At 37.8% G+C, this 23347-nt stretch overlaps 2 protein-coding genes across 2 annotated transcripts in view; one reads left to right on the top strand and one right to left on the bottom strand.

The window, feature by feature from the left end:
• Positions 1-9052: 9052 nt before the first annotated feature.
• LOC115222798 (zinc finger protein 208-like) lies at positions 9053-22449 on the bottom strand. The gene is made up of 6 exons (XM_036511771.1): positions 21919-22449; positions 18709-19286; positions 18591-18624; positions 18339-18506; positions 17734-18254; positions 9053-12302 (listed from the first exon to the last, which is right to left on the bottom strand). Exons 2-6 carry the CDS (start codon positions 19021-19023, stop codon positions 9954-9956), a joined length of 3387 nt encoding a protein of 1128 aa, XP_036367664.1. The 5' UTR covers positions 19024-19286; positions 21919-22449; the 3' UTR covers positions 9053-9953.
• A 69-nt stretch (positions 22450-22518) lies between these two features.
• The window catches only part of LOC115222799 (zinc finger protein 850-like), a 45878-nt gene continuing 45049 nt past the window's right edge, over positions 22519-23347 (top strand). The window contains exon 1 of the mRNA XM_036511772.1: positions 22519-23054. The gene's annotated coding sequence lies outside the window, so the exon portion shown is untranslated. The remainder of the gene's footprint in view (positions 23055-23347) is intronic.

The following is a 23347-nucleotide window of genomic DNA, read 5'->3' on the forward strand; positions in this document are numbered from 1 at the left end:
TTTGAAATCAATATTTCCTCTTGGTGTGACCAGGTTTCCACAGAAAACTGCAAATGGACGACACTCATTTACAACCATTGTGCAACGTCAAGACAACAGGGACAGACATGCACCACACCACCACAATCATCATCATCCTTCAATATCTGTTTATCATCCTAGTATGTCTTCAACAGGTTGAGCATAGCTGGCTTTGTGCCAGTTGATAAGAAGTTAAAGTATAATGAAGGGATAAAGATAGTTGTGTTGGTTTTGAGGAGATATATGGCTACTCCAGTTGTAAGAGATAGAGAGAATGGTGGAGATGTGTTGGGACATACCTTCAATGTACAATGAAGTTGTATAGATGTTTGAGCAGGGTGAGTGGGTATGGAAGGTTTAAAAAAGTGAGGAGTGGTGGATTAGAGGTGACTGGAGCAAGTGATGGTGAGAGAAACAGGAATGTCAGTGGGGACTATGATAGGTATGTGAGGGTGAGAGCGCAGTGTGTGCCTCATGTTGCAACACAGCGCCTATGGCTCTATCTGATGTATCTACCACAAGCGAAAGCTTTGTACCATAAACAGTTGCCCCCCACCTCCAATTTCTTCATTTTTCTGTAACTAACCATAAAATCCCAACCCTAACCCCCTAAAGCTAAAACCAGTACAAACGCACCAACGATGTCATAAATAACAGTGACAAACGAAATATACACTGGCGATAGTTGTTGACAAACAACAGCAGTAATTTTATTCGGTTGAATACATGTCATTGATTGGTTGAAATTACCGAAATATGACTACACCAGCGATAGTTGAAATAACTTTGATTATACAAACTTTTCTCAACAACACTAAGAGTAAAAGCTGTTTTATACAACACATTCTACCAGTGTCTGAAGTTTGAAAGTGTTTAGTTACAAAAAATTAATTTCTCTATTTGCCGTTCAAAGGGAAAAGATCCCCAGTCAGTCGACCCTTAAATAATTGCTTTCTTTTAGTACTTTTAGTAATTGTTACAAACCTTCATCATCATTGTTCGACCATGGTCGAGACAATGGAATTTACCATGCTACGCCAGACTTCACGGTCCATCATGGCATTACGGAGGTCCTGTTGCTGGATGCCTGTATCCCTAGAGATTACATCAGGGTAGGAGAGTGTGCGCCCTCTGGTATTGCGAGTAGATGGCTTCCAGAGGAGAAGAGTAGAAATTGCCTCGTTTTCAGCTCTACAACAATGTCCAGCAAACTGGACTCTCCTACCTTTCACAAGAGATGACACAGGTGGTAGTTTCCCATATATTTGCATTTTGGTTGGATGACGCTTCCACAAGAGATTTTGAGCTCTCATAAGGAGGTGAGTGTAGAAGCACCTTTTTGCATTATTGTATAGCTTCAGAATATGTTTGAAAAGGAATGTGTCCTTAAGTATGTTTAACCCCACCCATCTGGCAAACTAAAATGCGTATGTTCAACTGGAAGCTAAATTCAGCCTTTCAACCTGATGGTCGCCGTAGTCTTACTTTCAATTTTAATTGGTTCGCTTTATTTCTAAAGGATAATTCTTAAGTTTGAAAGTTATAGTCTATTTATACATTATTCTCTTCAGCAATGCCATCACAGTCACTGACTTCCTAATAATAGCTGTAGTTGATACGAGGTATTTTTATTGATATTTTCCCCTTCAAACACCGTTTCTACTTTTATTAACACAATGTTCCTTATTTGATCAGTCATAAAATTCGCGACATCCCTAAGAAATTGACGTCCACAGGTCTACTCAGTCAGGATTAACTTAGGGCTATAAACATCGACGATGCACGTTCCTGGAAAGAGGGCTGAATGTTATCGTTCTTTACTGCGTAAATGTATCTAATGTTAGTGTGATGGTGGACTTGTCATAATTATTGTTGTCGTCGTTTTAGTTTTGTATAGTTATTGCTAGTTACAGGCCTTGATAAGATGAACAGTTACACTTTTCTACTCTAGGCACAAGGACCTCCCGGAAGAATCCAACTCTGCGCATGCGTGCTGGAGATTTCCAAGATGGCGTCACTACAAGGCTCCCCCTCGAGTGCGGAAGTACAAAACAGAAGATTGTAGTGGCTCCAGAAAACAAGATGGTAGCCAATCACACAGAAGATATGGCACACAATATGACAAGCAAATAACTGTGAATGCAAAAAAAAAAAATAGCATGCACAAAGTTGTTTTTTTTTTTTTCTTAACAAAATGTCCAAGAGTAAAACATGAAATGGACCAGGAGAGAAAAGAGAATGTCAAATATAAATTGTTTTTGAAAGTTTCTTGGGCCAGTGAACAGTTCTGCCTGATCTGGTAACAAGGTTTGCTCGAGGCACTTTTCAACGATGAAGGTGGCGTAGGCGTTGGTAGAGGCAAAGGTACCTGTGTAGGTGAATGTATTGTCAAAGGTGCATAGGTGGGTGTGGCAGCGGTGTCTTCAAAAGATGTAGACATCTCAAAATATGCTTTTTTTTTAGTTGGTCTCCGTATGACCATTCATCACGATGGTGAAAACTTTGGGTGTGCTAGAAAGCACACGGAAAGGTCCTTTATAAGGATAAACAAGAGGTCCCTTGACAGAGTCGTCTCGAATAAAAACATGCGACCAAGAGTCCATATCTGGTGGGACATGAGAGGGTGGAGATTGTTCCCGGGAAACCATGGGTGGAAGATTTGAAAAACAAGTACAAAGTTTGGTGACATGAGACGCCGGATCATGGAGCTGTGAAGTGTCTGGCACCAACATCGTACCAGGTAATGCCAGTGTGGTACCATACAGTAGCTCTGCAGAAGAAAAACCCAGGTCTGCCTTGACAGCAGTACGACAACCAAGAAGCACAATTGGCAGAAATTCAGTCCAAGACTGTGGATCTGCAAAGGCACGTAGAGTGGCCTTGAGCTGTCTATGGAACCGTTCAACTAATCCATTAGAAGCTGGATGGTAACTGGTTGTGTGAATGTGATGCACACCTAGAATACGTGACAATTCACGAAATAAAGAAGCTTCAAACTGACGTCCACGATCGGTAGTTAATCTGGACGGAACTCCGAAATGGGAAATCCAGTTTGAAACAAAAGCTCGAGCAACAGACTCAGCAAAAATATCTGCTATTGGAATAGCTTCTGGCCAACGGGAGAAGCAATCAACACAGATTAAAAGATAAGACCCGCGACTCACAAGCCATGGTCCAACCAGATCAATGGGGACATAGACACATGGTGTCTGACATGTGATATGTTGCACCAAAGTTCAACAAGGTTATGTTCTTCATTTTAATATTAAATATTTTACAGTTTTTACATTACATGAAATGAATTTCTTATGAAATTGTTAGGTATCTGGTTGAGGAAAATAATCACATTTTTTTTTTAAATCCTGCCAAGTTTTGAATGTAAAGGTTGCATATTTCTTCAGAGGGATCATTTGATGTTACAAAACAGTTCTTTAGTGTCCGAAAAGATTCAAAAACATTGCTCTGCAGATGTTCTGACCTTGCAATTTCTAATTTAATAATTATAGCTTTTAGTTTTATCTTCAGCTGTAAAAATATCTCTCTTTTGTAGGCCATTCCAATACATGAAAATATCAGACATATATGCTCCGATGGATGTGTAATGCCGGTACTCACACTCGGCAGAGTGTAAGTACCTTGAGAGAAAAGCTGGACCTAAGAAGCATCAGTTGTGGTGTGCAAGAGAGACGTTTGCGCTGGTATGGTCATGTGGCGAGAATGGATGAAGATAGTTGTGTGAAAAAGTGCCACACCCTAGCGGTTGAGGGAACCTGTGGAAGAGGCAGACCCAGGAAAACCTGGGACAAGGTGGTGAAGCACGACCTTCGAACTTTAGGTCTCACTGAGGAAATGACTAGAGACCGAGACCTCTGGAAGTGTGCTGTGCGCGAGAAGACCCGGCAGGACAAGTGAGTCCACAACCCGTGGCCTTCTACATGGGATGGAGCCAGCCTACGTATGCATACCTTCCCTTCTTGGGACACAAAACTCTACTTGTGAAGACGTGTTGAGGCAAGTGAGGATCAGAATCGAAATCGATCAATGGAAATTGCGGATGTGCTACCAGTGCCGGTGGCATGTCGAAACTCTGCTTGTGAAGACCCATTGAGGCAAGTGAGGATCAGAATCGAAATCGATCAATGGAAATTGCAGATGTGTTACCAGTGCCGGTGGCATGTAAGAGAACTTTCCGTTTCGCGACCGTTGCCAGCACCGCCCCGTTTCGTGTCCGTTGCCAGCCTCGCCTGGCCCTCGTGCCGGTGGCACATAAAAAGCACCATCCGTTCGTGGCCGTTTGCCAGCTCTGTCTGGCACCAGTGCGGGTGGCACGTAAAAAGCACCCACTACACTCACGGAGTGGTTGGCGTTAGGAAGGGCATCCAGCCGTAGAAACACTGCCAGATTTGACTGGGCCTGATGAAGCCTTCTGGCTTCACAGACCCCAGTAGAACCGTCCAACCCATGCTAGCATGGAAAACGGACGCTAAATGATGATGATGATGATATACCACCATAGCTAGCCTTGAAAAGGTTGTTGAACTACTCACTCCCATAGAACCACTTTCTACGAAAAAACAAATTTATTTCCTCTATCCTTATCTTATATTGTCATCTTGTAACTTGAGAGTATGCCCTCACCATCTCTCTCTCCCTTTCCAACTGGGGAAGCTATGTATTCACCTGTCAGTAAGACAACACCTGTTCTTGTCCCTCTGTCATTCTTTTTACATCCTTCAATATTATATCCCACTCAGTTGAAGGATCTTGTCTTGCAAGTTACTTGGTGACCTCCCTAGTGCCAGTGCCACATAAAAAGTTCTGTGCAGTGGTTGGGATTAGGAACCAGCTGTATATCTCATGCCAAAGCAGACATTAGAGCTTGGGTTGCTGGTTCCTGTGGGACCAAAGCATGCTGGAATGAAAAGTATGTTAAATTATGTCTACACAACTCAGATATGTGGGTAAGTACTGTTCCCCATTACAGCCAAAGCATTTGAGAATATAAGAGCATGGACACTGCCCATCATCTCACAAGACTTTAAAAGATGAAACTTTTCTAAAATAAACTAGTTTCACTGCCTTCTCTAATGTTGACTCCAATTTTCTTGGTATGTGTGTGATGTTATGCTCAGGAAATGTCTGTGCCACTTCTTGGTATAAGTAACCTCTTCATTCCTCAAGGATAATTTCACTACTCTAAACTGCCTTCACCCAAGACTGCCAAGTTGACCACAACCCCTGCAGTTTTCCCACATCCAATGGCATCTCCTTATGATACCTTGTTCCTTCCATTCTTTCCACACCAGATTGATGCACATTGCTGCATCCACATGCACACACACACGTGTACACATAACAGATATATACATGATACACAAAGAACTACACATACAAACATAAGCCCATTCTCTCCGGTCTTAAAATCCCAAACCCATCATCCAGTTTCTGGACAATCAATGGCTGACCAGAGGTAACCAAATCTGCTTTTCACCTTTTTCTTGTTTTCTTTCTTTCCTTTTCTTCTTACATTTTCAATATCCAAAGATGTATGATATTAAAAATGTGATAACAACCATTTCCATTTCTCTGTGCATCAGGTTACTAGTATCAATTGCGAGGCCAGTGCAAGTTTTGGACACATAAGAGGTGCAACAGTACCATGGGAAAGTTGACAGAAAAAGTAGATTTTGTGTGTCGCAGACATGCAAGTACAACAAACACTAAGAATGTACTGAGAATAGACTTCCTTGAAGGTCCAGTGGGGATCTTTAGAAGTAGCAGACAGCTTCTGTTACCTGGAGGCAATCAAGTTACCTGTGGAGGAGGAAGTTCTGAAAGCGGAGTTGGTAGCATAAGAATAGTCTGGGTGTTCATAGAGCTATTACCTTTGTTACCAGAGCAAAAGGCAGATTGTATTATCCCCGTGCATGTACAGCTATGCTACAGAGTAGTGAAACATGGTTTTCACTGGATGAGTAATGTCAGTGTACATGTATGACAGAGTATAAATGAATTAACAGAAAAATTAGGTGTAAGAGGCAATTTTGTAGTGTGCAAGAGGAGACAGTTGCATGAAGTGCCAATACCTAATTGCTAAGGGAACCAGTAGATGTAGAACAAAGTGATGAGAAAGAATCTTCAAACGTAGGGCTTCACTAAGGAAATGACAAAACTTCTGGTGATTTGCTGTGTTTCACAAGACATGTTAAGCTACATAAAATTAGGTGCATGCTAGATGGTGCCTATACCAGAATGTTACGTACAGTGCTCAACGGTTATATGGAAATGTACAAAATTTCTTATCAATCATCCAAGAGCAGAGATTGAAGTTTGCTGGAGAAGGAAAGAATTTGTGAGTAATGTGTTGCTATGGACACCAAACCATGGTACCACAGTGGCTAGAAGACCATGGAAGACATATATACATCAGCGTGCAGAAGACCTAAAAAACTAGCAGAAGATCAGGAGGGATGGAGAGGGGTAGTCAGGCTGGCCCAAGCAATCAGCCTGACTGGATGATGCCTCGATAGTGAGATACCCACAGGTATGTCCTTTACCACCATGCCCTCAACTCTCTCTCAGCTGAGAGGTCCTGATCTTGCGGGCACATAGATGCTGGTATCATGTGAAAAGCACCCAGTATACTCTGTAGAGTGGCTGGCAATAGGAAGAGTAGCCAGCTGTAGAAACCATGCCAACAGAAATTGGAACTCGGGTAGCTCTCTGGCAGACCAGCTCCTGTCAAACCGTCCAACCCATGCCAGCATGGAAAATGGACATTAAATGATGACAAACTGATAATCCTTAGACTGTCAGATATGATATGTGATTCTTCTAACTCTCTAAAAATAAATCCCTCTGAGGTCAATTTTGCATTCTATGTTTTTCCCATTGATTACTACTGTACTAATCCCATACTAGAGTCAATTTTCTCTCTTTACTTCCTTCTGAAAAAAATTATTTTTAAACGTGGAGGATGGGTTCTATTATAATGTACAAGACATGTTGAATAATAATGAAGTACTTTAACATAGAAACTTTGTTGAGTATACAGAAAGTGAGCCAAGCATTTCAAAAACTCCACATCAAACAAAGCACTGCAGCCCAAAGTTAATCTCCACCAAACTGAAAGTCTACAATGCTGTTGTCAATGGCTGTCGAACATAGATAATGTTTTTTAGAGAGGCCAAACAATCTCCCAATCATTCACCATATAAACACAATAGCAGGACAGTGTTGCCAGTCTTACTGTCCTAAACACAGCCAAATCTACCTGCATTTAAATGAAGATCCTTAAGGTTCTATGGAGAGCTGGTGCAGAATGGTCATTGTCAGGGGTGACCAAACAAGAGAATAAAAAAAGAAACATCCTCAGCTTCAATCTGAAGTGGATCCAATCTCCATTTATATGTACCTGAGTTTAAATAATTTATTTCTAAGACAGGAAATTTGTCTCAGGTAAATAAAACAACAAAATTCTTCACATTTCACATTGTCAGGAAAATAACTGAAATTTTAGTAGTGACTACAAGGAGAGAGTGTGATGGACATTTCCATCACAGGAATTTTCCTCAGTTATCTTCATCAGTATTATGGGAGGTGATCCTTGAATATATGTTCCTTTGTCCCTTACATAGCCTAAATGAGAGCCAAAAGACAATTCCGAACAGTAAAGTTTCAGGAAACTTCCATAAGTGATCTTATCATCATCATCGTCATGATCTAGTATTTTGTTTTCTTGTGTTTAAGACTTGAAAAAAACTGATATTTTTCACATAGCTCTAATAGTCATTATACAAATTATATTTTCACTGTGTACAAGTTATGCACCATTGGTTATAGTAAGCAAATTATATTGATTATTTATTTATGGTATCATCATCATCATCATTTAGCGTCCGTTCTCCATGCTAGCATGGGTTGGACGGTTCAACTGGGGTCTGTGAAGCTGGAAGGCTTCATCAGGCCCAGTCAGATCTGGCAGTGTTTCTACGGCTGGATGCCCTTCCTAACGCCAACCACTCCGTGAGTGTAGTGGGTGCTTTTTACGTGCCACCCGCACAGGTGCCAGACAGAGCTGGCAAACGGCCACAAACGGATGGTGCTTTTACGTGTCACCGGCACAGGGCCAGGCGAGGCTGGCAACGGAAAGTGGAATGTTATATTTTTGCCTGTAACTATGCTTTTGTTCAGAAAAACACACTTGATAGGTTATGCCTGAAAATAAGATGGAATGGTTACAGTTGTTGATTGTAGGTCTGCTAGATCATAGCTGACTTAGAATTGACAGGTAAATAACAAAAATGAATATTATTCAGTTTCTATCTAAGAAAAACAATTTCCTGATCACTTCATACAACTAAATCCCTCTCCAGATTCTCCAATCTGTAATTTTAGTCATTACTAAACAACAATAACAGTATTTATACTGAAAAATTTGTTTTTTTATCCACTGTAAAACAAAACCTGCCAAATTCTGAAAATAAACAAAATGTGGCTTGCAGTTAAAGATGGCTAATATTAAATTTAATGTAACTGTGCATTAGCTGCATTTCAGAAGCCATAGGTATTACATTGATGATATCTAAAAAGACTAGGTGTGTTAAACCTATCATGTTACCATTTTAACTTGGCTAATTTTTTCACATGAAGGCTGTTCAGTTTCATTGTTCTGTAAGAGTTAATTTCCCTGCAATTGTTTTGGATATTTTATATATTGGTGACTAGTGGAGAAATTTTTCAAGTAAAAGCTGAGTAGTGATGCTGAAAATATTGATATCCCCTTTCCTACTGAGATGACCGACAGCATTCATACATAAAGCCCTGGTCTAACCACTACATTAAGTCCTTCACTTTGCAGGAACTCCTCACCATCTGCCAATATTTTCCTGCAACCACATCGCAAAATATACAGTGAAGATCAGTTTGGGAAAATGCACTACTTATATCCAAATTAGTGAATTCTATAATTTATGAATATATAACAAAAACTTGTGGATTAGCATGTTGTATACAGGAAATAAGACTACAATTTAAGAGTGAATAAAGCTTTATTTAAACCTCAGGTTAGAAAATTCACAAAATGTAATGAGGACAGAACAAGATTCTTAGCATCAAAGTTCAGATGCCAAATGATTCAGAAACTGTGGTGATATCTTCTGACTGACATGTCCGACCCATGCAAGCAATAGTAGAATGGACATTGATAATGACGATTCACAAATTATAGAGCACTTATTGCATTTATACCAAGTTGAGATTTAGAGACATATTCAAATAAACATTGTTTAATCATCATATAACAAATGAATCTTACTACAAATAAAAGAAATGGTTATATATAAATCTTCCAGCAGAATCCTTCCTATGATAGTATATGGACAAAATTTAACCTAGAATATACACTACATTACAGGAATTAATGTTTATGAGATTGTGAATATATATCAGATATACTTATATCCTATTATACTATGATGAAATATTATCTTTTACAGTTAGTGTATTTATTTCTAACATAACAAATGCACAAAATCACAGTGTTAACTGTGATTTGACAATACATGTCTCATTTTCTTAGCCACAATGTCAAATAATTCAAATATATTATTTTTCTGTTGTGAAAATAAGTTAAATGGAATACATACAAGTATTTCAATACAATGATTTTCTTAAAAGTGTAAATACAGTTGTGCTTTTATAAGATATCTTGTATCACAATTGTTTAAGGTTTCTTCCCATCTGCCCAGATTTCATAATGTCATTTCTCTTCTATTTTAATATATTTGTGCCTTGTTTAGTCACTACTTACAGAAACTGATTTACCAGAAATGTTATGCTGATATGGCTTCTCTTCTGTATAACTATGTTTGAGTCATGTTAAGCCATTCATTTCCACAGAATGAGTTTCCTAAAATATCACACTGATATGGTTACTTTTCTGTATGAAGACGTCTATGTTTAGTTAACTGAATATTTCTAGAGAATGATTTCCCACAGATATCACAGAGGAACAGCTTCTCTGCTCTATGAACATATTTATGATTGTTGAAAGTACTTCTTTGAGAGAATGACTTCTCACAGATATCACACTCATATGGCTTCTCACCAGTATGAGTGCGTTTGTGAATAGTTAAGACACTACTTTGAAAGAAGGAATACCCACAAATATTACATTGGAATGGTTTGTCTCCTGTATGAGTGCGTTTGTGTACAGTTAATGCATTTCCATGAGAGAAAGACTTACCACATATCTCACAGTGATATGGCTTCTCTCCTGTATGGACACGCTTATGAGTAGTTAAGACATAAGACCGGGAGAATGATTTACCACAGATATTGCAGGCATATGGCTTCTCTCCTGTATGGGTACGTTTATGCAGTGTCAAGACATTTTTTTGAGAAAATGATATACTGCAGACATCACAATGGTATGGCTTTTCTATTGTATGAATACGTTTGTGCATAGCTAAAACACTTTTCTGCGTGAATGATTTACCACAAACATCACAGTGATGTGGCTTAACTCCTGTATGAATGCGTTTGTGTATAGTTAAGTCATAACACCGAGAGAATGACTTGCTGCAGATATCACAGTCATATGGTTTCTGCCCTGCATGGATGAGTTTGTGCAGATTTAAGATATTTTTTTCTGAGAATGATTTACCACAGATGATACAGTGATATGGTTTCTCTTGTGTATGTATACGTATGTGATTGGTGAGATTACCTCTGCGTGAGAATGTTCTCCCACAAGTATCACACTGATACGGTCTTTCTCCTGTATGAATGCGTTTGTGTATAGTTAGGGTGATTCTATGTGAAAATGATTTACCACAGACATAACACTGATATGGTTTCTCATATGGATTAGAATGCTTGGGTCTAGTTATATCACAGCTTCCAGAGAATGATTTTTCCCTTGTAGGAATGCATGTGTGTTTTGTTAAGTCTTTATTTTGAGAAAATGATTTACCACAAATATTGCAGTGATATGGCTTCTCTCCTGTATGAACGTGTTTGTGCTTAGTTAAGCTACCACTTTCAGAAAATGATTTACCACAGATATCACAGTGATATGGCCTCTCACCTGTATGAACACGCTTGTGGGGAGCTAAGGAACTACTTTCCGAGAAGGATTTACCACAGATATCACAGTGGTATGGTTTTTCACCTGTATGAACACGTTTGTGTTTAATTAAGTCACTACTTGTGGAGCAAGATTTACCACAGATATCACAGTGATACGGTTTCTCTCCTGTATGAATACGTTTGTGCTTAGTTAAATCTCCACTTTGAACGAATGATTTACCACAGACATTACAGCAATATCGTTTTACTCCATTATGAATGTCTTTGTGTCTCATTAGGTTACTCTTAATTGTAAAGGATTTACCACAAATATCACAGTGATATGGTTTCTCCCCTGTATGGATACTTCTGTGATTAGTTAGGCGACATTTTTGTGAGAATGATTTTCCACAGATATCACAGTGATATGGTTTCCCCCCTGTGTGGAGCCTTATGTGAATAGTTAGTTCACCTTTTTGAGAGAATGATTTATGACAAACATCACAGTTATATGGCTTCTCTCCTGTATGTATGCGTCTGTGAGTAGTTAGGTTACATTTATTTGTGAAGGATTTACCGCAGATATCACAGTGGTAAGGCTTCTCTCCTGTGTGAATATTTTTGTGAGTATTTAGGTGACTTTTTTGAGAGAATGATTTACCACAAACATCACAGGGATATGGCTTCTCTCCTGTATGAATATTTCTGTGAGTTGTGAGGGAAGATTTTAAAGAAAATGATTTACCACAAATTTCACAGTGGTATGGCCTCTCTCCTGTGTGAACCCGTTTGTGTACATATGAGGCACTTCTATGAGAAAATGTTTTACCACAAATATTACAATGGTATGGCTTCTCTCCTGTATGGGTATTTTTGTGAGTAGTAAGGGGACTCTTTCGGGGGAATGATTTACCACAGATATCACATTGATATGGTTTCTCTCCTGTATGAGTACGTCTGTGAGTAGTGAAGGTACCACTATCAGAAAATGATTTACCACAGATATTACAGTGATATGGCTTCTCACCTGTATGTATACGTTTGTGAGTGGTTAAGTTTCGTGCTTCAGAAAAGGATTTACCACAGATATCGCAGTGATATGGTTTCTCTCCAGTATGAGTTCGTATGTGTATAGTTAAGCTACCACTTTCAGAAAATGATTTACCACAGGTATCACAGTGATATGGTTTCTCTCCTGTATGAATACGTTTGTGAGTAGTTAAGTTTCCTGTTTCTGAGAAAGATTTACCACAGACATCACAGCTATATATTTTTCCTATTTTTTTTAGCATCTCATTAGGGAATTCAACTGTTTCATATTCTGTTTTAATTTTAATTGGTTTCTCACAGATTTCATCTTCCATTTTATTCTTTTCTGGTTCTTGTATTTTCTTAATTATTTCTACCACTATAATTCTAACTAATGTGATACTTGATATCTGAAGATTCTACAAACTCCTTTATAGATTTGTTCGATTTCAATTAGAACGCAACTGATCTTGAACATATTCCAGACAGTCAAAGAGTGGAAGTTTATAATGATCTCAGGTCATACGAAATATTTTATACCAATTCCATAATCTTGTTTAGAGACACAAGATTAATTTAATTCTGTATAGCATCTTCCTTTACTTTTTAAAAGATGTTAATTATTGATGATACATTTGAAGAAATACTTTTATGCCAATGTCATCTGATATTTCTGAAATAAAGAAACAGTATAAGATATAGGGGATACTTAAAAGTAGAGGTCAACAGCGGAAAATTTACTTCATCTCTATATTGATGAACTGTGAATAACATTTACATCGACGATTAAACTTTAAACTTTAATTGGTTATTAAAATGTCATCAAACAACTGTTACATATACCTTATATATGCTAAACTAAATAATGGTGCACATTTGTCCTGTCCAGAGGATCGATCGTTATTGGTTATTTGTTATTCAGCCCCAGGTCACTTTGTATTGAGCAGACGAGTTGTTGGTCAATATAAAGATCCTCACCCGTTAACGAAAAAAAAAAAACGGGTTGATCTCAGGAATTCTATGAATTTTATGGCAGTTTAAACAAAATGAAAAATTTGACGAACGTATAAGAAACGTCAATGGTTTACATAAAATACCAAAATAAAATCGAAATATTGTTTACTACAGTTCCTATTCTACAATGTACAAAAATATAAGCTATAAACATCAACATTGGATAACTTCAACCCTCAAATAATTTTTTTTCTTCATGGAATATATAACACGCATGAATATGATATGCAAAACCACATTAAAAATATAAATCCAAAACTGAGAGAAAAGAAAACGAAAAAAGAGGAAGAAGGAAAGGAAAAGAGAGAAAAAAAAAGGTGTGGACCCATATCAATTGAACATCAAGTGCCTCAATTGGTCGCACAGAAGGTTCAACGGTACCTACTGAAGCAAGCCGGCATGCTCGCAGCATTACCACGGGCGATGGCGAGGCTAAAGCGTTGGAGCAGTCAAGCACCCTCACGGACATCACCTGACACTCCGGTAAGGAGAGTAACCAACGATGACAAGATCTTCGCTGTTAGTGGCCCACCCCTCCAAATGCCACAGGCATGGAAGACATAGTTCATGACAAGTCTCAGTTTTTCGTTCCGTTAGAGTCGTTCATCTTAATAACTCTCATTTGTCAACATCTTTGAAGCAAGAGCGTAACCCGTTACGATTTTTAATGATTCTTTAGCTTATTTCTCTTCAAATATTTTTTAAAATATATACTGTACAATGAATGTTGCGAGATAGTTATTTTCATGGATAAAAGTGGTCGTATTGTCTGCTTTTTGTTGTTTTCCTCAAAATGATCAGTCGAAATGTATTTCTCTTTGTTATATAAGAATCCAATGGCTAAAATTAATTTCGCGTTACATTATTTTCGGGAATGCATTTCTTCCGCATCGGAGATGTCTGAAAATCGAACACAAATTTACAGGCTTAACAAGTGGGGGGGCTGGGGGCTGGAAAACCATATATTTTAAGATGTAATGACTGATAAGAAATTATGGAATCCTTGTTAACCATTATAGTATCACCTCCGTAGTAAACAATGTTTCGATTTCATTTCAGTATTTCAAGTAAATCATGTTTTGATGCATTCCTCATATCTTCGAAATTACACTGTAATTCTTCGCATTTACCAAAAGTTATACTGATAAAAATAAGAGAAAAAAAAAAGATTGAACGAAGAAAAAATACCTCAAATAAATCGCTGCAATGTTAGGAAGTCGGTGATGGTGGTCGTGCATATGACTACTTTTCCTTTATTCAGTTATCTTTCAATCGTAACAGGATTATACTTCGTAGGAGAACATGGAAGCGATTACGTTAAAGATGGCAGCTGTAATCAATATACTTTGAACATGCGCAGAAACGACGCGCGACAAACACACTAACGTAAACATATACACGTGTATGTCTGTTAATGTAATATGTAGCTTTTGTGTTAAGTGTATATAATGGCAGAAATGATAATGAAAGTAAATTCATCCGGGGGGGGGGGACTAAAAAAAAATAGACTTGCATATCCAGAGAAGGTAAAAAGTACATGTTAAATGCTAAGATATCAAATAGTAAATGTCATTGGTTTAGATTTCTTGCCAGAGGTAAAGGTCATTTTATTATTTTATATATTTTTCTACACCTCTATACACTTGGTCACTGCCAGTTCGTCTAATATGAGATGAACTGGCAAACCATCTGTAATCTTTCACAAGTGACATGAAGAAAAATGCAAGAAGGGCTAAGATTGCTTGTGAATTCCATCTGGCATTACTGATGTTCAGAATTTTCTGAAACTTGATGAAAGCTATGTCTCCTTTTCCATGGAAGAGCCTTTAGGCATAGGTTAAGTGGAACAGAAACTTCATATCATATCTCCAACCAGCTTGATCTTCAATGACATGAGTTCCATTCTGGAAGGAGCTTTGAGGTCGAATTATCCTTTCGGATTCAATTAAATGCGTACCAGTTATATACTGGGGTCGATGTAATCAACTTAATCTCTTTGTCTGTCCTTCTTCGCCCCCTCTATGATTAGATCCTTGAGGGCAATAAAGAAATGATAATAAATCTCTGAACGAGATATAAACAGTAACCGCTCGACAACGTAAGGGGTATCAGCCATCTGAATGTGGCTAGCCACTGGGTGGGGGAGGTTACTGATGCTTTTAGCCCCAGGCGATCAACGTCACCAGAAGGACTTTAGACACTATCTCAGTGTCCTTGTGTTACTTGCAAAGGGAGGTCATCCTCCCTCAAAGACCCGAGTACTACGTATGGACTATAGTTTCAAAGTAATTGCCTCTCGTCCGGTGCTTACCATGCATTGACGAGAGGCAATTACCTTGAAACTATAGTCCGTATGTAGTACTCGGGTCTTCGAACGAGGATGACCTCCCTTTGCAAGTAACACAAGGACACTGAGATAGTGTCTAAAGTCCTTCTGGTGACGTTGATCGCCTGGGGCTAAAAGCATCAGTAACGCCCCACCACCCCCAGTGGCTAGCCACATTCAGATGGCTGATACCCCTTACGTTAATAAAGAAATGATTATATATTTAACCAATATCTTCCCCCTGTGTATATGCACCACTTATTATAACTATCCCTTATTCTATTTCTAAATTCCAGTGGGTCAGCATGTAGCACCAATTGATTATCACCATTCTCACTTTCTCCTTTTTCTTTTTACATATATTTTACCATTTAAAAAAATTTTCTGCCCTGATGAAGTTTCATGATTCAATATGGTATAACTAATTACTATTATTGTGGTGGTTAAAACTGAGAATCACACTAACAGAAACAGCTGTAAGTTGAGATTGTCTCTTTATAATGAATTAATAAATGATAATTGATGTAAATCATTTGTTATTCATCAATTGTATCTCTATTTTCTGTTTTCCTTGAATATTGATAAACTCTGGTTTATTTTTGTCATTACCTATCATTTATAATAATAATAATAATAATGAAATTATTGTATACAGTGCTCAGGTGCACCACAACTTGTCAGAGTATATGCAGTAATGTACAAATGTCTGGAAAGCGAACAGTGTACGAGTCAGATACATGCTTGTGTGTGTATGGAGGGGAGAAAATCAGGTGTAGTGTTGGCGAATCTCAGAAAGCATGGAAGTTTTGAAGGATGCAGTGCTCCGACAACTAACAACTGATGCTGGCAGTTTGTTCCATGCTTCAGCAACTCTCAGAGTGAAAAAATGTTTCCTTAAGTCATGGGAGCTGTGCTGTTTTCTGACTTTGTAAATATGTCCACAGGTGTTAGATGGGTGGAGTTTGAAAAGGTGCTCAGAGTTATTGTTTGTATGATAGTTGATAATTTTATGGGTGTCTGCTATATTATGAGCATTAATACCAATACTCATGATTAAATATAGGTAATACACCAGTGGATTCATTGGATACAAGTATCCCTTTGACAGTTGTTATAACCTCTAAATTAACTCACCTATATATATATATATATATATATACACACATCACTGTCATCAATTTTTTAAAATCTGTTGTCCATGCTGGCTTTGGATGGACAATTTGATGGTAGCTGGTCAGCTGCCTGGGCTCAATTTGTCTATTTGGCATGGATGCCCTTCTTAATCCCAATGATTTCACAGAGTTGTTGGGAATAAGGAGTGGTGTTTTCATATGGCACCAGCACACCTGAGCTCACAAGACTAAACTCCCTTGATTGAGATAGGGATGTAGAGGACATACCAGTTTGCAAGTCCAATCACGATTTTACTTAGCACAGCAAGGCACCAGAAGTCTCAGTTCCTTATCTCTGTGAGGCCCCAGTCTGAAAATCCTTTCTTATCACTTCCTCCCATGTCTTCCTGGGTCTACCCCTTCCACAATTAGGGATTGGCTCTTCTTAGCAGTTCAGCAAAAGAGAACAATAACAAATACCAAGCTTAAAATTAAATTACTGCGGCAGTTTGTTCAACTAAACCTTGGAAGGTGGTGCCACAGCATGGCCACAATCCAATGAGTGAAACAAGTAAAAGATTAAAGATACACAAATTAATGTCTATATCACATTTATTTATATATGCATCTCATTATGTTATGAGAAAAATATTCTCTTCTATGGCTTATGTATTTTATTTGTGCCATAAACTGTATAGTGATGTTGCACTTGATTAAAGACAATACATTTTGCAGTTATTTACCAACAATGACAAATCAAATTTATCTTTTCTCTTCTTTGAAAATAAGTTAGCTGGAATCTATGTTCTCATGAAAAATACTTTTATTAATATTTCACCAACGTAGATGTATTTGTTGTAAACACTATAATCTCAGGAGGTTGTTGTCACACTTATATCTTCACTCTATCAATACAATTATGATTATATAGTTTGTTGGTTTTTTTCTTCTTTCCATTGAATAAATTTTGACATCAATATTCATCTGTATGAATAGATGTGCAGCCAAGTGAATGTTTTAGAGTAGGATCTAGTACAGATATCAGCTATCTAGTTTTCCTCCTGTATGAATATACTTGTGTCGAGTTAAGTTTCCAGTCTGTGAGAACGATTCACCACAGATATCACAGTGATATGGTTTCTCTCCTGTGTGAATGCGTATGTGAGTAGTTAAGTCACCACTACGAGAGAACGATTTGCCACATATACTACAGTGATATGGCTTCTCTCCTGTATGAATGCGCTTGTGTTTAGTTAAAGTACTACTTTCAGAGAAGGATTTACTACAAATATCACAGGGATATGGTTTCTCACCAGAATGCAAATTTTGGTGAGTAAGTAACTGACTACGTCTAGAGAATGATTTAGCACAGATATCACAGTGATATGGTTTTTCTCCTGTATGAATGCGTTTGTGTGCTGTTAAGATACCTTTTCGAGAGAAAGATTCGCCACAAATATTACAGTGATATGGCCTCTCCCCTGTGTGAATGCGTTTGTGTTTAATCAAGGTACTACTTTCAGAGAATGATTTACCACAGATATCGCAGTGATATGGCCTCTCTCCTGTATGGATATATTTATGAGTAGCTAAGTGACTACTTCGAGAGAATGATTTGCCACAAGTGTCACAGCGATGTGGTTTCTCTCCTGTATGAATGTGTTTGTGTGTACTTAAGACACCTTTCCGAGAAAATGATTCACCACAAATATCACAGTGGTATGGTTTTTCCCCTGTATGAATACGTTTATGAGGCATTAAATCACCACTTTTGGAGAATGATTTACCACAAACATCACAGCAATATGGCTTCTCACCTGTATGTATACGCTTGTGAGTAGTTAAGTGACTACTTCTAGAGAATAATTTACCACAGATATCACAGTGATATGGCTTCCCTCCTGTGTGAATATGTTGATGAGTAGTTAAATGTCCTGTTACAGAGAATGATTTACCACATATATCACAATGATATGGTGTTTCTCCTGTGTGAATACGTTTGTGAGTAGTTAAAGGACTCCTTTGAGAGAATGATTTACCACAGACATCACAACAATATGGTTTTTCTCCTGTATGAACACGTTTGTGTATAGTTAACTGATCCTTCTGAGAGAATGATTTGCCACAAATATCGCAGTGATATGGCTTCTCTCCTGTATGAATACGTTTGTGTCTAGTTAAGTCACTACTTCCATAGAATGATTTACCACAAATATTACATATATATGGTTTCTCTCCTGTATGAATGCGTCTGTGAGTAGTTAGGTTACATTTATGGGAGAATGACTTTTTACAGATATCACATTCGTGTGTTTTTCCTTTCTCTTTTAGTCTTCTAACAGGAAAATCATTTCCTTTAGACTCTGTTTTATATTTACTCTCATTCTCACATAATTCATTTTCCATAATATATTTTCTTTCACAACAGTATACAGATATTTTTCTTCTCATATGCTTTTATACATCTTTACCTAACAAATATTTCTGCTATATTTCCATTAATTTTTTTTCCTTTTAATATCTGAAAATGCTGCAAACTTATTTCTCAATATGTCGTGATCTTAGTCTCAGTTCACAGAAACTCCACCTCTAGATTCATATAAAAAGGGTTATGTCTGTTCTGTACAACATCTTCATTTACACTTTAAAAGATGACAAATATAAATGATACATCTGAAGTAAAGAATCCTTCCATGCCAGTGGCATCTGGTATTCTGAAATAATATAAAAACACTAAGTTATAGGGGATATTTAAAAGTATAGATTCAAGTGGAAATTTTCTTTTTATACACTGGTAAACTGTAGATATAAATATTCAGCTGAACAATTAGGGTTTACATTTTAATTTGCTATTAAAATTACATCATACAACTTTGTATGGCATCTACAAATTTACAGACTACTGCTACACCTTCAGATCTTGTGCAACATTGCATATATTGGATCATCCCCAAACTAATGCAGTTCTTTTATACTTTTTTTTTTTTTTTTCAAATTAAAATGAAGTTCTGTTTTTTATCTAAAATATACTCTCCTTCATTTTTCTACAATACTCTTCCATCTTTCTGGTAGACTTGCATGACCCCTCTTCTAAAATTCACATGTCCATGACGAAAAATATTCCTCCAATACTGTTCTCACCTTGTCTACAGAGTTCATATTTTCCCCATCCAAATGATTTTGAAGACTGCGGAATAAATGATAATTAGATGGGGCAATGTCCAGCGAATATGGTGGATGGGACATAGTTTTCCATTGAAACTGCTCCAGCCTATGGAATATCATTCTCACTATATGTGGCCAAGAATTATCCTGATGGAAGAACACCTTTCGTCTTGAAACCAAAAACAGTTGTTTTCCTTCTAGTGCTGACTTAAGTTGCTCAAGTTGCTTGCAGTAAATCTTTGTTACTGTTTCGTTTGGGTTTAAAAGTTCAAAATGGACTAAACCTAATCATTTTCTACCAAACAGATAACACCTTATGTGGGTGAAGGCCTTCTTAAGCCTGGGGTGCTGGCGTTTCTCCTTTCCCTAACCAGTCTTCAGCGCTTGACATTTTTATAGAGGACCCATTTCCCGTCACCAGTCACGATTCATTCTGAAAAAGGTTCATTCATGAGACATGACAGCAAAGAAGAGTTTGTGAGGAACCTATTGACCCAATTTGCTGACTATTCCAATGGTATGTATGTGTCAATGAATGGTTGAATGACCAAATCCAAGCTTCTCTGCTAGTTCCTCAACATTTACGATGGGATTTACGGGGGTGGGGTGGGGGGTTTAAAATGCATAATCGTATGGATTCCTGTGTACAGAACAAAAATTTATATTGGGTGCTTAAACCAGAATTCCACTACCTTGAATCCTAGGAAGGTTTTAGATTACAATTTTCATTTATTGATGATGATGTTTATTCTGTTACCTGTTGCAGGAGAAAATAAAACATGTAGAAAGCAGAGAAAATCACTGTACATCGCAGTCGCCAACCTCGCAAAAGCATTCTAGCTCATGAGCCAAGACAGCCAAAAATTCAATTGTGAGGTCAGGATCCTGAGCTGGATTCAGTCGTTTCACACAGTCACGGAGGGGACTAATCCGGTTCTCTGGATCATCTTCAAAGCTTTTCGATATTTACGTCAGAGTCAAACGGTTCTAATGTCCCTACCTTGTTGCTCTTGATGGGAGGCAAATTAGAAGATACACCGAATTACTCAAAACACTTATATTTACTATTTGAGTGCAATGTAACAGTAGTTAGCCCTACAGAACAACTTTGCATGTATTCATTTCATTTCATTTCATTTCATTTGATTTGAGTTTGAGTCCATGCTCAGGCCAAGTCGAAGACTCCACCCTCAGAGTCTGGTGTGGTTGCCAGGTTGTATTCTCTGTTTAATTTTGACATGTGTAGGAGCGAGTTTGAGTCAGTTTGTGCTCGTTGTGTATATCCTGGGAGATGGGGTTCATCTCTAATGGTGCTTAAGTATCTATCCAGCTGCAATTTGAATGATTCCACATTGCGTCCTGATAGATTTCTGACATGTACCGGAATGGAGTTGAATAGTTGTGCTCCTCGAACCAACAGACTTGATTCTCGCAGGGTTTTTGCTGCCTGGCCAGCTTTTTTGTTGATTGGTGGTACCTGGCAGCGTCTTCCGAGGCGCAGTGAGTGGTAGGTTTTGATACCAAAGTTTGGCACCTTTTGCTCTATCATTTTCCAAATGTATATAATTCGGTATCGCTCAAATCTTCTTTCTATTGAGTACATCCTCAAGGTGAACTGATCTTGGCGATAAAGTTTGAAGGAAACATTATCAGTTAGGGTGCGAGATTTTCTCTTTCCATCACTCTCAACAAGCTGAGAGTGTTGCAGGAGTTTTACTTAACTTGGTTTCACAGATAGCACTCTCTGGGGGGTGGAGATAATAAGACGGACTGATCAGACAACAGCAACACTTACCAGTTTAAAAGAAAGGGTTTGAGAAATGTACACACATAAAATTCTCACCAAGAAGGCAGCGAATAAGGCCTACGTCCTCAACTTTATTTAATGGCAGTGAGGGACCTGAAGCGACTCTCCATTCGACCATTAACTTTAGTTACACTGTGTTATTCAGTAAAAACAAACAAAATAAATGAACGAAGACAGTTGAATGAAAATAAATTAACACAAATCTAAAAATAGTTGAGTAAAGACGTTTGAACTGGAGGAAAGTAGCTTGGCCTTTATACGTTATTAGCTTCCAGTGGTTGGTTTTCACCAACCATTGGAAGCTAATAATGTTTGTGCCTAAGAACTGTAGGCAGACGTTATGAGTTAAGATAAACGGTTAAAGATAAATATACCTTTTCAATGGAATTGAGTTCACAGAACGCTATCACAGAATAAATGACAGTCTGTACTGAAAGTCATTCACAGTTTGAAAATGATTTAGAATCTTTGTATACTGACACAACGGAAGTTGAATTATGGGATGTCCGCTGATTGATAATGCATAAGGTAACGAAAATGGGAGGTAGAAGGGTCTTACTGAAACATTTGGCCTATCGGTTAGAGTATTTAGTTCATGAGTCTAAGGTCGGGTGTTCGATTACTTTTTTTTTTTTTTTTTTTCACGTTGTAACATTCTATTCGACTTCAAAGAGAGCCAGTCAAATTATCATGCACCTCTCACTGACCCTCCAACTTTCACATCGTAGACGTGTCGCTGGGTCGAGGATGAAGAGCCGACGGGGTGTCAATGCTCGTTACTTCATAAGTACCTAAAACAATTAGTGAAAGCACGGTACATGTTATCGAGCTGGCAGAATCGTTAGCACGCCAGGCGAAATGCGTAGCCGTATTTCGTCTGTTGTTACGTTGTGAGTTCAAATTCCACCGAGGTGGACTTTGCCTTTCATCCTTTCGGGGTCGATAAATTAAGTACCAGTTACGCACTGGGGTCGATGTAATCGACTTAATACCTATGTCTGTCCTTGTTTGTCCCCTCTGTGTTTAGCCCCTTGTGGGTAATAAAGAAATAGGTACATGTTATCAAGCTGTAGTCGATCGTGGGTGACGGCTGACTGTCTTCCCTGTACTTTATCCGAAAGTATATAAAAACTGCTTGTGATTACTTTGGGATGAATATTTTTGGATATCAATAACCGACTGATAATAATGTCTACGATTACAGTAAACGACTTCCACTGTATCATAAATAGATAGATAGATAAATAAATAGCTATATTAGCTAGGTGTACGTATGTGTGTGCATATGAGTATGTAGGTAGGAGAGACATGCTTCTGCTGGCAAATCGCCAAAGCGCATGTTCAACCGGATATTGATATCAGATTGCCACCTTAGAATAATCTTTTCCGTCTGTTTTGGAGTTAATTTTGCACGCAACATTAAACCTATCTTGCATATCATCATATACACACGTATATATTTCTGTTAGTCACCTTCTATTCATCAACACACACAACCACATTATACGAGGTATTTTATTTATTTCAAGCACCTTTTTCTGCTTTCATGCATATATATATATATATAACAGAGTTTTTGTCGAAGAACCGTGTAAACGATTTTATATTTTTGCAGTATGTAAGATTATGATTTTGTGATAGTAAAGAAATTTTAAATTACATTTCTTAAAGAAACTTACCAAAACTTTTGTCCAACCCCACCTTTTTTTTTTTTTTTTCATATCTTGAGATTTTTTATTTTATTTGTATTTTTGAAGTAGCAGACAATAGTAGTTAGCAAAACCATTTTTTTTTCTCACAGAA

This window comes from Octopus sinensis, linkage group LG21 (genome assembly GCF_006345805.1).
Source record: "Octopus sinensis linkage group LG21, ASM634580v1, whole genome shotgun sequence".
NCBI classification, from domain to species: domain Eukaryota; kingdom Metazoa; phylum Mollusca; class Cephalopoda; order Octopoda; family Octopodidae; genus Octopus; species Octopus sinensis.

Excerpts from the sequence above, each read along its gene's own strand:
- LOC115222798 (XM_036511771.1), bottom strand. The coding sequence starts at position 19,023 with ATGAGAAGAAAAATATCTGTATACTGTTGTGAAAGAAAATATATTATG. Across the intron at positions 18,255-18,338 it reads TAAATCATTCTCCAAAAGTG|GTGTCTTAAGTACACACAAA; the intron begins GTGATTTAATGC and ends TTTCTCGGAAAG. Across the intron at positions 12,303-17,733 it reads GTGGTGACTTAACTACTCAC|AAACGTATTCATACAGGAGA; the intron begins ATACGCATTCAC and ends TTAACTACTCAC.